Below are 18,481 nucleotides of genomic sequence, written 5' to 3'. Positions count from 1 at the left end.
GTTAGATCATGCATCAACCCTCTCATAGTGATAGATGATTATGCTATTAACCATTCTACCCCACATGACACTATTAGGTTCACTTCTCCAAGGTTTGATTGCTACAAATCTCTAGATGAAGCCTTCAACTTAGGTTTCCATCAACTCTTGATAATTTTGAATGATGCAATCCTTTATATGATACTTCATTGTTTTATCTCTTAGTCAGTCTTTCCCTTAATAGGTCTACACAATTGTAATTAGGTGTATTTTTGAGTCCCATTGATCTATTTGGTCACTAGAGGACATTTATATCATTTATTTTCTTTGTTTCTTGTGTTTGGAACAAATTAACAATATTATATTTTATAATTAGATGTGAGAAGCTTATGAAGCACACAAAGATTCCACATGAAACGTGTCTTCATTGATTGAAACTTCAAACAACTTTGCTTATGAAAGTGCGTTGGTGTCATTTCTTGGTCAAATCCTTTGGAATGATTTTTACCTTTGGAGTTTGTTTACCTTGATTCCAATCGCTTTGAATGTTCATGCTTTCCATTGTACAGTTTTCAAACATTTATGATGTCTAGGAAACTAAAAGAAAAGTGTTTCTTTTTCATGAATTTTGCAATTAGTGCAAAAGCTGGTAAATTTACAGTTCTCTTGTATGTATAAACCAGTCTTAATGAATATAGCATTTGGTGGATGGATTAATTACTAATGAAGTGTTTTTGATACAAACTACAGAGATTTTCTTAGTTGATCTTTTTTTCTTTGCTCAATGCAGCTCCGGAGGTTCCTGAGAAACTTGATGCTTTATTGCCCAAACTACGAGCATTATATGTCAAGGCAAAAGAGCTTGCGGAAAATGAAGAAAAGTAAGATCATACACTTTATTTGATGACGTGACTCTTTTTTTTGCAATAATCATGTTTTAGTTTATTACCATGCTCAGTATTTTATATGCACAATGGAAAGCTTATTATTGCCATTGATAATTATCATGATTGTCCAATTACATGCCTCACAAATTCAGGATATATGGAGTTTTAAGCTTGTATTTTCTAACCCTTTGTTACATTGTTAGTCATAGTCTTTCATAGTTTTAATGATTAGATATTTTATTTTCAGGGATTCTGACCGTATAATTAAGTTCTTTCTGACTACCAATATCCACAACTAACCATTTCTTTGATGACCTTTTCCTCATGTATATTCGTATTGATGACAAGGCAAGAGTATTATAACACTTTATCTATGTTTTCACTGGACAGAAAGTTTATGCTGACACCTTGGTTTGACTTGGGGTTTTTTTACCTCAAAGTCCATTCCTATAGTTTTTAATAGGTTTTCACAATGATAACAGTGACCTAAAATTGACCGTAGCAAAAGATGTTCTCAAGGTGTGAGACCGATCGGGTGTTTCAGATATTTGAAGCAGGGATACATAACATGTTGATTATTACCATTGATTTTATAATTTATTATATTGGTCCTAGGTTGATCTTAATTGTAAAAATTTATTTGAAAGAACCAATGCTTCCTTTTTGTTTGAAGATTCTATTTTCACTCAAATATTATACTGATACTATTTAATGATTAATATTAAGTGCTCACTCAAATCAATTATGGAAGGTCAAATCATGTTTAAATGGAGGATATCATCTTCAAATTAGTGATCAATGCAGGAAAAACATTTCTTCCATCTCTGAATTTCTCTGTTGTGCATTTTTTTGTCTATTTTACATTTTTTTATCTTTATGATCCGAAATGGATCAAACCATAGACTTGCCTAGACTTGAAGGTTGTGAAAAGAGGTGAGAAACTCATCTTTCAGTCACAGGTTGAGTCGGGAGTGAGCTCCTGCAAGTGTTTTGAATGCCAAATTCAGCGAGTCTTGGGCACAAACTTGGCTACACTCAAAAATCAAATTCTTAAAACTTGTTTTATTCTTCTTCTGTCATTTGTTCTTCAATAGGTAAATTGAGCAGAGTGATTGTTGAGTGACTAGAGGTCGGATTTGAAGATTGAATCGACATTGGAGTGCATTTGGCAAAGGTAATTATTATTTTATTTCTTTTTTTTTTTTCAAACTTTCAAACATTGAAAACCCTCCTGTTATGATTCCCAAATTTTATGTTTTTTTGATTTCCCAATTCTTCCTGCCAGTTTTGTGTATCGTTTTATTTTCCTATTGTTTTTTCCTTACATTTTTTCCAAATTTTCATTGTTGTATGCATAAAAACCCTCCTGAAATTTTATGTGTTTTTCAACGTTGAAAAACAGCAATGACAATGGGAGGCAGTGGTAGGAAAGACCCTGCATGGAAGCATGGCACATTGGGTGAGTCCAAGGGAATGGTGACCTGCAATATTTGTGGTTTTAGTATGAGAGGAGGAATCAATAGATTAAAATTGTACCTTGTTCAGATTGTTGGCAGGGATGTGAAGTTGTGTTCTCAAGTGGCGGAAGAGGTGAGAAATGAATGCTCTACTTCTGAGTTATGAGGAGAAGAAAATGGGAAGGAAGAGGACAAGGGAATCAATAACATTAGTGATGAATTTCACAACTAACCTTGAATCATCTAGAAATTTATTTATGATCCATGGATTTGAGATTCAACCATTAAGGAGAGTTTTAGCTATCTACATTCTCCATCAATTTCTTCGTTGTGAGGGATGTTTTGGGGGCACAACCTTTGCTTGATGTTGACGGGAATAATCATTATGTTATGTTGTTATATTATTTTTATGTTGTCGTCGGTAATAATGAGTTATGGCGGTCAGTTAGTTAGCCGACGGGTAGGTAGTTGGAGTCGCGACGGTTGTGTCGTACCCCTTCGGGTATTATATATTGTGTACCTTTTCTTCGAAGTATTATCATGTTAGTAGTGTCAGATGTAATGTTATAAGCACTTATTGTACATGGACTGTGGAATTAATATATAGGCTGGTTATTTAATATATTTCCATTATGTTCTGTGCATTTACTTTCTGCATTTAACCGTTTACCCGAGACGGCAAACATTTGGCGCCGCTGCCGAAATTATTTCGGGAGGGACGGGAATATACTACATGGCACAGGGATAATGGGACAACCATTGCTCGAGGGGACGAGCAGTAAACCTGACAAGGATCACCAAGAACTGTTCGAAGGAGAACGAGCACTCACAAAAGATTTCTCTTGCATCCTTCAAGCGGCCATCGAAACACACGTACGGAGGGAAGCCACCATTGAGGCTGTTCCAGAGGATGCTGTGTGGAGCGCGCTTGGTGTAAGCCCGGCGGTGAATCGGTTAATGAGCAGTTTGCCTAACCTTCTGGCTCAAGCATTTTTGGCTCTTCAAAACCGTAGAGAAGACACCTACCGTGAGAACCGACGACAGCAAATCTTACGAGAATTTCATGAGCGCCAGGATGACGGACGTAGGGAAGACCGACGAAGGACAAATAATCCTTAAATTGTGAAGGGAGAGAAATAAAGAACACTGTTGGAAGCGAAGAATTATGTTGATTGTATACAAAAGAATGAATTAATAAAGACTGTTGTGTTTTGGTTTGTGTTGTGAAACATGAAATTGTACCACAATTAATGCCCAATTTATTGAATAAAGACAGAAATAAGAAATTAGAAACCGACGAGTGGGAGGCTGTGCAGAAGGCTTTGATTCTGGAACAACGTGTAGAACGTAGACGGAGGCTGAGGCAACTTGCCGAAGGATGACCTGCCGAAGGGTTGCCCGAAGGGAACCAAGGAGGTGTCACGGAAGGTGCAGAAGCCGAGGGGAATTTCTACGCGTCGCCGGACTACTGTAGAGCAAGAAGCCTCGAAGAGTTTCTGGAGGAAACTAGGTTACGGAGAGAACTAGTTGAAGAGACTCGAGATCGGTTCAAAAACTTATCTCTCACGCCACAAAGGGAGGATCACCGAAGGGAGTCGGGCACGGGTGACGGCGAAGGGGAAGCTAACCGCACGGTAGTCGCTCTCACGCCACAAAGGGAGGATCACCGAAGGGAGCCGGGCACGGGTGACGGTGAAGGGGAAGCTAACCGCACGGTAGGTACAAGGCAGAACACCGTACCTTTGGTCACCACCACAAGAGACATCAGCGGCATCGGAGGGAGCAGCGCCGGAGGGCAGACACGGCCACAACCACCTCCAAGTGGACGACTTCCATCAATGGCGACCAAACAGAAGTTGCCCAAATTCAACGGGGATAGCAAAGATGATCCCGCACGGCATTGCCGTACTTGCAAAACCATCTGGACAGCCAACGGGGTGACTGACCAGGATGAATGGATGAAGCAGTTCCCCGCCACACTGAGAGGAGTGGCTATTGACTGGTATTCAGACTTGGATAAAACCGGGGTAACTACGTGGGATGAATTGAAGAAAGCATTCGAGAAGGAATTTCGGCTTCTCCGAGATGATAATGAGATAGTCTCGGAAATCTATGGAACAAAGCAAGGAAAGAAGGAGACCGTACGGGCATATGGCCGCCGGCTAAAGGAATTAGTCGGAAAGATGGAAAGCCAACCGGCTGATGGCTTAAAGAAGCGGTGGTTTGTCGAGGGTCTGAACCCTAAGCTACGACGAAAGATGAAAATTGTGCCTCCGACATCCTACGATGATGCATACAACCGGGCCATGGACTTGGAAAGTGAAAATTAGACGGCCAAAAAGAAGAAGAATAGATCTTCGTCATCCTCTGAAGATGATACGTCGGAAGAAGAGAGTAGCAGTGATGAGAAGCCGAAGAAGAAAGTCACGGCCCTTCAGAAGGATATGGAACGGATGTTAAAAGAGTTTAAGACAATGAAGGGGACCACAAGCAAGGATGATGAACTGTGGTGCACGGATTGTAAGGAGAGCGGCCACACAAAGGGTGTCTGTCCCAAGAAGGCATTCTGTGACATCTGCCAGATCATGGGACATTCTACGAAGGAATGCCCATACAATCTGAAGGCACGTAAACAGCAAGTGCTCTTTGCACATGAGCAGCCCTCCACATCGGATTCAAACAATAATGCATCTTCCGGAGGCTACCGAGGAAACCAACGAGGCGGATGGGGGAATAATAATAATTCCACCAGAAACAGGGTCCAATACGACGCGAAGGGACGCCCGATGATTCAATGTAGGGCTTGCAATCAATGGGGTCATTATGCACGAGAGTGTAATAACAATGACACCGCTCAAAAGCTATGTCGGTGGTGTGGCCCCGGTGACCATGAAGATGCCGATTGTCCGAAGTCTGGCGTAGGGGCCAATCTGATTGATATCGAAGGCAACACACAAGGTAAAGAAGCCATCCTTGCTCTTACCCGAGGGCAGGCAAAGGAAGCCCGATACCCCCATCCCCGCACCGAGAAGCAGAGAATGACGGAGGCAAGGGAGGAAATAGAAAGGGCCATGAAAGCCCAACGGGGAGAGACACATGAGTCATCTGGACCCTACTGCACAGACGCGGAGAGGAACATTGTACGACAGATGCTCCAAATGGAGGTACCTGTGAAACTGGAAGACCTCCTACACACCATACCGCAATTGGGGACAGTGTTGTTGGGCACAAAGGCTGATAAACCCAAACCGAGAGACATGGACGCTCCCATACTAGGAAGCTCGGCAACAAATCCAGTTGTACTTACCGTCAACAATGGCTGACACCCAGCCGTGGTGGAGATGGGTATCCTCGGCACCATCCTGACGGATCCGATAACATAGTAGACGGCGGTTCCGGAGTAAATGTCCTTCCGGAGAACACATGGAAAAAGCTAGGAAAGCCCACTCTGTGGCCACCTACGTTTAGTCTGCTAGGTGCAAACCAGCACGGGATTAAACCCCTCGGCATGTTGATGGCACAGCAAGTCACCGTGGGTGCACAACCTTTTGTACTCGACTTCGTGGTCATTCCATTGAAACAGAAAGGGTATGATGCCATACTTGGAAGAGGATGGTTGGTGGCAGCGAAAGCAAACCACAACTGGAAACGAAATACACTCTCGATGGAGAGCGGAGGCAAGAAATTCACTATTGATCTCCGGACGCAGTTGGTGAGCGAGGAACTTGCCTCTTCCTCGGGATCTGAATCCAAGAGGGAAAATGACCCACGAGACGAAGGGAGAGAGAGGATGGACCCAGATGCCGAAGGCATATTAAAAATCGGAGGTTGCTGTTCGGAGGATGACACAGATTCACTAAATGGATTGTTCCATTGGCAGCAGGAGGACTATGAGATGTTCTCACCCTCCTGTAACGTATTAAGCGTCGAAGGAGAGGAGCCAGATCAATATCCTCCAGAATACAGAGAATATTGGAAGGGAGACGCCCCAAACCCTGGCGACGTAAATAATCCGAAGAGTGTCGACAACGATTGGAACCCTGTGTGGAAGGCCGTAGCCTTCAAAATCTTTATTATCCTTCTTCTTCTTATGTACGGGAAGGAGACTGTGGTCCCTATAGAATTTGTGGTTCCAGGTCTTCGGATGGCCATGGAAAATAAACTTGCCACCAATAGGTTTAAATTGAAACCCTATCACGCGAAGCGCGCAGGGGACTCGAGAGGCCGGACGGACACCCGAGAGCCCGAAGGGGGACCCAAGAGGATGGAAGGGGACCTAAGAGGCCGGGCAAGCGACTTGAGAGGCACAGGACAAAAGCAGGAGACTTTTGGGCGAGGAAAACCGAGAAGGATGAAGGGCGATCCCAGAGACAGGGGACCCGAGCCGAAGACTCTTTAGACAACTTACCCCCCCCCCCCCAAAAAAAAATTAAAAAAAAAAGAGGAAAAAAATCGCACGGTCATACGACAGTGATCGTAAGGGACACAAAAAAAAAAAAAAGAGAGAAAAAGGCCACCGTATGGTGGGCCCACCGAAGGTGGCATCACCGTACGATGGAACCACTGACGGTGGAGCCACCGTGCGGTGGAACCACCGACGGTGGAACCATCGTGCGGTGATGCCACCGTGCGGTGGAACTACGACGGTGGAACCACTGATGGTGGCACCACCGTGCGGTGGGAGCCATCGAAGGCCGCGAAAAATATAAAGCGCCGCATGAAGACACCGCCGCGCAAGGTTAAAACGCCGCACGCCGCACAACACCGAACACCGCCGCACAGCAAGGGATAGAGGAGGAGGAAGACGCACCGCACGGCCCAACCACGCACCGCACGGCCCGATCAACACGCACAGCAAGGGTTACGCACACCAACGCGCAACAGCCGCAAAAGGGAAAAGAAAAAAAAAAAAGAGACCAAGCACGCACAATCCACACAGCCACGTAAGGGCAAAACGACCGCCATAGGTAGACCAAGCAGCCGCACGATTGGAGGTGCCAGTGCTGTTGTTGACCGTACAGGGAGGTTGTATGGCCGGGGTGCCATCAGGGACATTACAGTGCCTATAAAAAAAAAAAAAAAAAAACGACGACGGATTGAAAAATGATTCGATGACATCTGGAGCCTGGACACTGAAAATATTGGAGTGTAGAAGAAGGGTTTTGACATCATAAAATATCACAGAAAGGGGGCCCTGCCCCAGACCCCGCGGGGGCGCTGGACCCCGCTGGGGGCGTTGCCCCCAGACCCCCAGTTTATTTTGAGCTACAAAAGACCACGGGAAGTGTTGTGGTTGTTCGTATTGTGCGAAAGAAGCCCACAGCTAAGCATTGGCAGGGAAGCCATAAGCCGTAGAGGGAGACGGATTTGGAGGTTGCGAACAAACAGAGTTTGAGGGAAGGCATTGCAGGTCCGCGCAGTTGTATGAGGGAGTTATTCAGTTCAGTTTTTAGCCTTTGGGGAGTGTGATGAAGGATTTGAGGTGTCTCCTAGCCTTTGTGCCAGCGGGTTGTGGCCACCTCCAGGCATGACTGGTACGCTTTGAGGAACTCGGAGTATGTCTCGGCTGGACGTGAGGTTGCCTTGGTGGATGCACAGAGGGCTCGGGAGGAGCTGACCACCAGGTTGGAGGCAATAGTCGCGTGAGACTTAGTTCAGCGTACCCAGGAGTTGGATGCCGAGAGAGCAGCACGGGTGGCTATCGAGGACAAATTGGCTAGGGAGACAGAATCATTTGAGTAGCAGTTGGTGGAAGCTGAGACTGAAAAATGTGTTTTGCAGACAAGTTTGGGTTAGGTACAGGAGGACTGTGATGGCAAAGGAAGCAATATTGGTGAAATCCGCACTTGAGCATTGGATGGTAGCAGAAAAGGGTTTTCTGGCGAGGACGCAGGAAGTGTATCAGATCCAGGCCCGACTGGCGTCAGCGGTTCCTGCCGTTCATCTCTGTTTTGTATTAAGTCGTCGGAGTTGACTTCTTTTCTTGGGGGGGATGATGTTGACGGGAATAATCATTATGTTATGTTGTTATATTATTTTTATGTTGTCGTCGGTAATAATGAGTTATGGCGGTCAATTAGTTAGCCGACGGGTAGGTAGTTGGAGTCGCGACGGTTGTGTCGTACCCCTTCGGGTATTATATATTGTGTACCTTTTCTTCGAAGTATGATCATGTTAGTAGTGTCAGATGTAATGTTATAAGCACTTATTGTACATGGACTGTGGAATTAATATATAGGCTGGTTATTTAATATATTTCCATTATGTTCCGTGCATTTACTTTCTGCATTTAACCGTTTACCCGAGAGGGCAAACACTTGAAGGTTCTGCTATGAATTGAGAGAAACACCAAAATGCTAGGATAGGAGAGATAAACTTTTGTTAGTACAGTAATATAACCTTTAATGTGGCTAACTCCTCATATTGGGAAGGGTTGGTAAATGTATTAATAGTTGCCAGTGCAAGTTTTGAGACTCTAACTGCTAAGGATTTCAGCAATCTATTGCTAGAGGATGTTGTAAGAAATACATGGTTTATCGTATATGATTAGAGGAAATTATGTAAGAGTAAGGGTTGCAACATTTTATTAGATGGATGGATAGATGGTAGGAGTAAGATGCTAATTGAATTTTTTGAGGCGCATTAGTGTTCTTGAAGTCTACAGATGTCTCACACGAAATGAAGGATGTTGAGATTTTGTGCAATTTGTTTGAGGGGGTGATCTAGTAGGTTGTAGTGGTGAATGTTGTCCTACTCCAAATTATCATATTCAATGCAACAACATATGTAGCCAATGGAAACTTATTCCCGAGAGGCATGCCACCATTTTTGGAGCCCCTTTGTTGTCCATTACTTGTATTTAGTGCTTTGCACAGGGAAGATTGGATGGATTAAAAGTGTGGTTGAAGATGCTAGGCACCAACTGTACTTGGGTCCTTAGTTTGATGAGAGTGTATGAAAGCCAAGGAGCTTGGTGTAATCGAAGGTGACACAATTTGCCATTATCTGCCTCACTTTGTAGAGTATTGTATCTTTAATTTCTTCATTCCAGTAGGTTTTTGGGAGCAATGCTTAGATAGACTCCATATTCCAAAACACAAAGGGGACAAGGCAACAAAAATAATTTTTGATGATGTGTTTTTCAAAAATGTAGAGGAGATACTTAGGGTAAGTAGCAATTAAATAGGTTTTATAGGGAATTTGGTAATTGCTATATTTGTGGATTTTTAGTTTTCTGATAATATGAAATTATTTTTTTAAATTTTTTAGGTGACATAACATTTGTTCAAGGTTGTGTGTTTAGTTAATGGGGTTAACATGCCAATGGTTTGCTTATAGGAGGTCATTCATAGGGCTAAAGAGGCCATTTTGCATTATTATGGTGGTAATAAAAGAACACATGAAATCATTTGGCATGTCATTGGGTGTAATTTGTAGGGGGATGAACCAAGTCCACTACAACACACTATCTGAACCCAAATTTTTATTCTCTAATACATTTAAGGCTGGTGAGGATGTCATGGTGGACTTTTCTACATGCATAGAGAGGATCATACCAGATGAAGGCCTTAGAGACATGGTTCTAGAGGAGGTGGAGATTTACAAGGGTGTAGAGGGGAGGCTCTTTTCTTCATGTTTATCCATTTAAAGAAGGGAAAACTCACAGATAGGTAAACAATTTAGTCTTTTAATCATACTTGTTTGATAAATGCAATTTAAATTTTTAGCTTAATATCGGGAACTTGAAATTTTATGTTTTGAATTTTTATTTAATATACTTATAATTTTTTGTATTACTTGTAGATTTGTAGTGGGAGATTTACAGTGTTGGCAACACCAAACCTTTAGAGGCTAGTCATCCATGTTTTGTCCCGTCTCTATCGGGCTTCTAAATGTGAGTGCAATTGGAACCTATTTGAGAGCATTCATACCAAGAAGAGAAATGAGCTGGCTCAGGTTTGCCTCAATGGCCTTGTCTTTGTCTAGTACAACCTTCATTGTCAAACCAAAGTGGTGGAGGGTTGTAATGAAATAACTTAGCACAAGAGAAGAATATAAGAATAAGTTACAAATGCTATATAATAATGAGTCACTTTGAGGGGGAAAATTTTGAAATTTTTACAATAAGAATACAACTTGCAATACAACGCTCACAACTACTCATTACCACTTTTATACACACATCATTGGGCACTATTAATCCCCTAATTCCATAAAGGCTGACCTAGCTTATAATAAGTATATTTAAGAACTAATATATAACTAATATAAAGATTAAAATCAACCATACTTGCTCTTCATATTTCTCCATACATCCAATAGGTTAAGGGCATAGCATGGTGAAAGAACTTAAAAATGAACTTTAAGAGCTAAATAGGGTTCCTAGTGTGATTGTGTGCACAAGCTATGCAAATTAATGTTACTTAAGGCAATCTCCAACTAGCATAACACTAATTGACAATGATGAGAGCTAGAACTGCCAACATGACAAGAAACTAAGTTGAAACATATAAAAACTAGAAATCTGAGCACATAAATTACACTAGGGAAGAGGAAAGAAAAATCAACCATAGTTGGACATCACATATCCCCTTACATCCTATAGGTTAAGGGCATAACATAGTGAAAGAACTTAAAAATGAACTTTAAGAGCTAAAGAGGGTTCTTTTTATACTGTGATTGTGTGTGCAAGCTATGCAAATGAATGTTACTTAAGGCAATCTCCAACTAGCCTAACACTAATTGACAATGATGAGAACTAGAACTGACAATATGACAAGAAACTCAATGGAAACATATGAAACCTATAAATTTGAGCACATAGTCTAGGGAAGAGGAAAGAAAAATCATGCATAACATATGCACTTGAAGCTCATTGTTATTGCCAGATTTGGAATTAGGACTTTTCAGGGAGTTACCAACCAAATTTTGTCAGATTCTAATTTTGGGACCCTTGTGTGATAGATAGTAGCCAATGTAATAGCTTGGCCTTGGGTTGACAGCATAGTACTATATGTTGGGAACTTATGAAACATTTTTTAATGCATGGAAACAACCTATTGAGAAACTGTCTATACAACAACCTCTTAGAGAGATGATTAGAAAGTGGAGTAAAACAACAAATAGGTAGATATCATGTCAAAATACATTGCAAATCAGATAAAAACATGCAAAATAGAGATACACCTGATATTATGACAAACGCACACGGCAAATAGATTGTATAGGGTGACAGGCACTTGCCAACCAAATTTTATCAAAAACAAAGTTCAGGTTAATGCTATTGAAAAACCAAATCATATACCAAATATGTTAGTAAAACCAAATGAAAACCTACTAAAGCTGATTGAAAAATATACAAAAATCATGACCAAAATAAAGAGTTCAGCTATAAGTTTTGCTATATAGCTCTTGAAACTTGTTGTTGACTTTGATGCCAAAGCTAATTCACTATAGAAATTAGTAAACAATAACATGGGCTTGTTCCTTGCTCAACGAGTTCTCTCAAGTGAAAAATTAGTATTGTTATGTAAAAATGAGGCAAATGAAGCCCATTTTATGAAAGTATTGGAGGAAATCTAGGGATGGAGACTAGCTCACCGTAGGCAACCCCAATAAATGCTCGTGCTATCAAAAATTGAATTTGATTAGTAAAAAAGACTAATATGACTAGTAAACACTTGCCATTGAGATTGGTTCTTGAGCTCGAGGAGGTTGAATTTTTCTATGACAAATCAAGGGTAAAGGGGGCCATCTAAAGGTGGTGTATGCGGCTTGAGATAAGCTTTGGGTACATGATTTAAAGGCCAAAAAGAGATGATCTTGCATTAGACTTGGGGGTCAGGATCTTATTAATTCATTTGGCAAAATGTCAAAAGGTGGTTGTTAGAAAGGGGTAAGGGGAACATGATAAAAGGAAAAACACCTAGGGGAAGGAAAATAAAAGAGGTAAAACATTAAATTAAAAGGAAACACATTGGAAATGGGTTAGGATGAGTAGGGGACTAGGACTAGACATATGAAGACAAGGGTCAAAAGCACAACACACAGTGCAAGCTAAAATGAATACAAAACACAAAAAAGGGAATTGCAAAGTACAAAATTTCTGGTCTTACACATACTCCTCCCTTTAGATGAAAGGTTGTTCTCAACATTGATCAATCAGGGGTGCTTGTACATGAAATATTCATCTTCCCATGTAGCATAATTGAGAGGAAATTTCTTCCATTTGAAAATCTGATGAACTACTCCATGATGATCCTAGTCCTTAGCTTCTTAATGTGTTTCTAAAGAATTGCTTCCATGATGATCCTAGTCCTTAGCTTCTTAATTATTTTCTAAAGAATTGCGTTAGGAACCAAGATGATTTTTCCTTATTCATCGAGCACTAAGAACAGTGTTTGTGCTGAATTTTGTTGCCCAATAACTTTCTTTAGACAATAGATAAGAAAAACTAGATGTATTTTTGGCGCTGGAATGAATTATAGTGTGTTGTCATATTGTCAATCTTATGCGAACTCTGATAAGGACCATACAATTTGTGTGAGAGCATGTTATCCTTCTTTTGCTCCTTTAGGAATATTTGGTTATATGGTTGAAACCTCAAAAAAGATCCAATCTCCCACTCTAAAGTTCCTTTCACTCTAGTGCTTGTCATCTCATTTCTTCATTTGGTTTGGTGCCATGGTGAGATTCACTTTGAGATAACAAAAGTATTTTCTTTTGATGTTGAGTTTAATCTTCCAGAGAACAAACTCTTTGTGTGGATGGTGGAGTCTAGAGATTTTTTTTCCTCAAAACTTGTTGAACTTTTCTTAAGCACCTTTTGCATTCAATGAGAGCTTACAATGTGTGGACACTTGCCTTCAAACTTGTGTATCCATATTGGAAAGAAGTGCCTAAAACTCGCAGTAGAATAAGTTGGGTGTTGATCTTAAGTTAAATTTTAATATCCCATAGTGAGGTGACCATTAGCTTAGAAGCCATGATTGAACAGTATTCCTTCCATCAATTTCACTTAGAACTTGCATTTGGACTTATCTATTGGGGTATGCTGCACCTAGAATTGGAGGTGGTAGTTTACTTGATTCAACATTTAACATTTGTACATTTTAAATATGTCACCTTTCGCATGGAATTGGAGGTAGTGGTTTACATTTATTATACACACCAAAGATTACGCACAAAGGAAACATGAAATGTCACACTTGTTAACTGATTTATTACTTCAAAATGTTCTTATAGCTAAATTTTAAGTGAAATGCATTTAATACTTTATTCTCTTGCAAATACCTTATGCAATGATTTAAATGGCAAAATTTAGCATGTCTAATGTTGGTATTTATTAAATTGTGTTGCAGTGTATCTAATGCTTTTATGAGCCAGTTGGATGCTTTGTTGCAACCTGGACCATCTTTGCCACATCGAAAAAAATTAGGTATGCATGCAGCATTACTTTTTAGTTTTATCCAAAAAAATACTGCATGATCTTTTTTGTTATCAAGATCTAAGATTGATTTCACTAGGGAGGTTATATTTTCTTTTTGCCTTATTTTTATAGCTTTGGTAGTACACTTAGGTAGTTTCTATAGTGCATTGATTTTTGAACCATCATCTTGTAAAGGAAATTCTTTGCTCAAATGACAAACAAATTAGCATCAAAAAATTCATAGAATGCCTTCTTTCTGACATCAGAAATTTATTTCATTGTTTGAGTTATCTTTCAATATGATAAGAATTATGCACATTGCTTTTACATTTCTAGTTTTGTTCGTAGTTCTTTTCCTGCATATTGGGAAATTTATAATAGAAAAATGATCTGTACAAATAGCTAATATATTAATGTGGTTGGAACCAATCATTCTGAGTGAATAGGAGCTGATTGTTTGTAGTTACTGATGGGAATCCTTTCGGAATCCTTTTGATCCTTCTTGTTCAATAAGAATAGCTTTCTCAAAGCAGTTGAGATTATTCTAATTGAGTAAAACAGTTTTGGAAAAAAATTGTGTGTGTTTTTATTTAACACTTCATATTACACTTTGTTATCCATCATTAAGATGAGAAAAAATGATACAAGGATTGCAAGAATAGCTCAATAAATAGTGCATGTCATGCCATGGGGAGCTCAGCCAGGGAAACAGGAACCCAAACATTAATTAAGGTGGGAAATAACAATTTTTTGTGCAATAACAATTACTGCAATAAATCAATTAGGGAGATAAGAATGGTTAAAAATTTGCCAAAAAAGATGGTAACACCGTAACACAATTAAATCTAACAAACATTTGAGTTGTTTATAACAAAAATTTGCAGGAAAGAGGTCTAGGCTGGAAAGTTGCTGGTAGAATAGGTGGGAAAATAATGTATGAGGAGACAAGTTATTGGGAAAGGAGGAGGCCCACATAAGGTTAGAAATAGGATGTCTCATTCACATGACAAAATGAATTCAAAGGTTAAAAGAGATTTTTACTAAATTATAAATCACATTAGACTGCTATCATTATGTCTAAGGGAGTTTATGATAAGTTGTCAAGAGTAGCTGAAACATCACCCCTCATTTCTTTTGAGATAATGTGAGTGTTTGTTGTTTTCAACAGCTTCTCTTAATTTTCTTCTTTCACTTGGAACTTGGTGGCTTTGAAACAAATACTTTGTAAGTAGAAATTTGTTAATTCATTCATGTTTGATGTCCACACTACTTTTCTTAATCCTATTGCTAATAGAGAAACATGTTTCATTAGTACAGGCAGTTCCACACGAGTATTCAATTTTATGGATCCTAGAGTTAGGAAGCAGTTCTCTTTAATCCTTTAGGAAAGGATTAAATTTCTAATTTTCTTATATGGTTCAAAAGATGTGTTGATGCCTTTTTTGTTCAAAATTTTGGAAATCTAATTGGAGATGCCTTCAACATAAGAAAGAAAAACCAGAAAAGCCACATGGGTATCCAACGAGTCATTTGCATTGCCATGAATCTTATGACATCTTTTGGTTTGTTTGAATGCTTTAGCAATGTGCTCAGTCTTGTACCTATTCATTTTTGAAAGCCTTATTCAAGTGAGATTTCTTGGTTGATAAGTTCCTCATCATAGACTCAAAAGGCTTTTGTAGCTTGATTTTTTCAAACACTTGTTTTTGGTGAGGATGGTGATGTGAAGATGCATGTAGGTAAGGTAAATGTGAGTGTTTAATCTATACACTTGATGGGACATGGATCCATAAGATTTTCTATAAAAAAAAGAATATTGAGGAGACATAATTTTTAATCATGTTTCAACTTTCAACTCCTTTGAGAGCTAAATGCTATCTATTATGTTATTTGAACATGAGTGAAATTTCTCTAGTTTGTTTAGAACATGTTGCCACCTTAGATTTGTATCATCAACATAACTCTTTCACTTTCTCAGCTTCATAGGGAAAAAATTCAGTATTTTTTCATCAAAGTGCTTCGTGAAAAGATCAACACTATTGGAGATAGTGGGATCCCTTAGCAACCCTGTTTGATCACTCATTGTAGACACCCTTGGAAGTGAAAATGTTTGATTTTAAACAAAGCTGAACAAGTGAAGTAGTCTCATTATCGATGCACCTTTTTACAATTCCAATTACTTATTATTGGGACATTTGTGAACAAGGACACTGTATTCAAATTTATTGGAATTTTATATCACCCAACCAATTTTACTTAACAAAATACACAAAATTGGAGGAATATTTAAATAAATAACTCATTATATCCCTAGTGTTTTGTTATTTGCGAGGAAAGAAGATTATAGTAATTTGTAAGTGGGAGAATCGATGTTATAACAAGAGATTTTAATGGCACATTGTCTTTATGAATTTATGATGCACCCCATATACTTGGGGTGATTTCTTTCTATTGAATGAGATGTTTCTTAAATACCATTTCCAAAGGAAGATTGGATATTGAATTTTTTCACTTTCTTTATAATCACAAACACAATGTTGGAATGCAATATTGCGTATCTCCTACCATTTGTTAGATGATATATCATTTTTGCTTCTCATAACATAGTGGAATTCCCCTTGTTTTCTTTGATAACAACAATATCCTTTACATATAACTTGTGCAGTTACAAATTGTAGTTAGCGTACAATGTCTATTGTTATGTTCAATAATATTGGTTATCCGACAATGTATTAGTTTTTCGTTTGTCATTCTCGGGTAGTTATAAGCATCAGATGGTTGATGGTTGTGTTCCTCTTGGCAACTGTCGGGACATTTAAATATATTGTGAATTGTCAAGGAGGGTAGTATGATGTAGGGGGATCAATAGTAATCCATGGTCGACCATCTCTGGTCTTCTTCTCTGTAATAATTTCAAGTTTGAATAAAAATATATTTTACTCCTGTATCTGGCATGCATTGTCATCTTTATTGGTACTTTTGTATATTTAATTTATCAGATATAGTGTTAAACATTTGGCGCTGTTGTCTTGAAAGAAACTGGGATAGAAATGAGTGATTCATGCCCTTAGATCCCAATGAAGGCGAGAAGAGGCTACTGGGTGGTCAAGTTCAAGCTATCAGATTTTGATGGATTGTAGAACAAAGAGAATGAAGAAGAAGATTACAACCATAGATGGAATACTTGCTGAGTACTCAACGAGTTTTGAAAAACTCGCGAGTTTTTTTGCTCGGCGAGTATTTACACCATTAACTCACAGAGTTTTTGGCGAGTGGGAAAAACTCGGTGAGATAAAAAAAAGAGGCCCAAACATGTCAAAAAACTATCTAATTTTTCTTTTTTCAAATCCGTCTCATTTTCTTCATTAGAATATATACATGAAATATAACATTTAAGTATAAGTCTTATACTTTTAAGTTATATTTCATGTATATATTGGCAGTCGTAAGATGTTTGAGAGTGGTTTCAAATCTCTATGAGTTATAATGCAAATTCTAGGTTTTAGATCTTTTAAATTTTGAGACAGTCAAATTTCAGTAATCAATAGGCTCCTATAGCATTCTTTCGCTCTCTCTATCCCACTCACTTTATCTGCCCCGAATTTCAGACCTATCTATCTCCCTATCACTCTTCCTCTATCCCCTCTCTCTACCACTCTCTATCTCACTCTCTCCTATCTCACTCTCTCCTCTCTCTCCCAAGATCTAGACCTATCTCTCTACCCCTTTCTCACCCTCAGACGCCCACGAGGGGTGCTACCCTCAACCTAATTTTGGCGAGGTGGAGAAGCCACATTGGACTTCGAGGACTAGACCCTCTAGTTCTATCTCTCCTGTTGTTTTCACTAGAGCTGGGAAGAGGAAGATGTAAAATGTTTTGATGTAGTATTTACTTTTAGTTTTACAAGAACAATTTGTTATTTCATTTTGTGTCAGTCTATCAGCCATCAACATTCCACAAGAGGATGCCATTTTGTACCCAATTTGCATTTAAATCAATCAAATATATCTAGACTCAGCTTGTTTCTTTTGTGTACTCATTTATTGACTCATTGGATGCATCTCCTCATTGAATTTTGCAAAAAAAAAAAGCATTTCTATTAAATTTAAGCAATTTTTTAAGTTGCTGAGTTTTTTTGCTGAGTTTTCACTGAGTTTTTTTTTGGGCCTTGGCGAGTAGTTCAACTATGCAAGAGACATTCGAGGAAAATCTTGTCAAACAACTCCAAAGTCGGAGCCCTTCCTGAGAATGAAGTAAAAGTTAAGTGTTAGTAGGAGTTGTAGTTAGGAGGAAAGGAAGCCATTTGACGAGGAAGGCACACATCATACAAGGAGTGAGTGGGAGGAGATCGCCAAACACTTATCACTCTTAGACGAAACATATCCCATCCTTACTGACCAGGTAGACAACCCATCCTTATGGTCAACATTGGATTAGGAGTACGAAGAGGGAAATCCTGAATTCACAGACATATTCTAGCGCATTGAGAATCTATCCATCTTAGGGAAATTGAGAATTGGACGATCCATATTGAAGAGCCCTGGATGGAGGCAGTATAGGAACAATTCAAAGCCTGAAAGTACTCGCAAGTGGGGTTGCCCCTTGACCCCATTGCAAGTGTTGCCCCCAAACCCTCATTTGAATTTTAAAGTACACTGCAAGTTTAAGTTTGCACAGTACAAATCATAGTCTACACTTTTGTCATTAGTCTTCCTGAATATTACTTGAT

The 18,481-nt window shown here is 39.3% G+C and overlaps 1 protein-coding gene across 4 annotated transcripts in view; it reads left to right on the top strand.

Annotated features, from left to right (window-relative positions):
- The window catches only part of LOC131042484 (SAGA-associated factor 29 homolog A), a 97,872-nt gene that overhangs the window by 66,183 nt on the left and 13,208 nt on the right, over positions 1-18,481 (top strand). For all 4 annotated transcript variants that reach the window (XM_057975790.2, XM_057975791.2, XM_057975793.2 and 1 more), the window contains 2 exons: positions 770-860; positions 13,684-13,760. In XM_057975790.2, the coding sequence (XP_057831773.1) occupies positions 770-860; positions 13,684-13,760 (168 nt within the window). The remainder of the gene's footprint in view (positions 1-769; positions 861-13,683; positions 13,761-18,481) is intronic.

This window comes from Cryptomeria japonica, chromosome 1 (genome assembly GCF_030272615.1).
Source record: "Cryptomeria japonica chromosome 1, Sugi_1.0, whole genome shotgun sequence".
Lineage (NCBI taxonomy): Eukaryota > Viridiplantae > Streptophyta > Pinopsida > Cupressales > Cupressaceae > Cryptomeria > Cryptomeria japonica.
The sequence above is the reverse complement of the archived record's forward strand: the minus strand, read 5'-3'. Positions and strand labels throughout refer to the sequence as shown.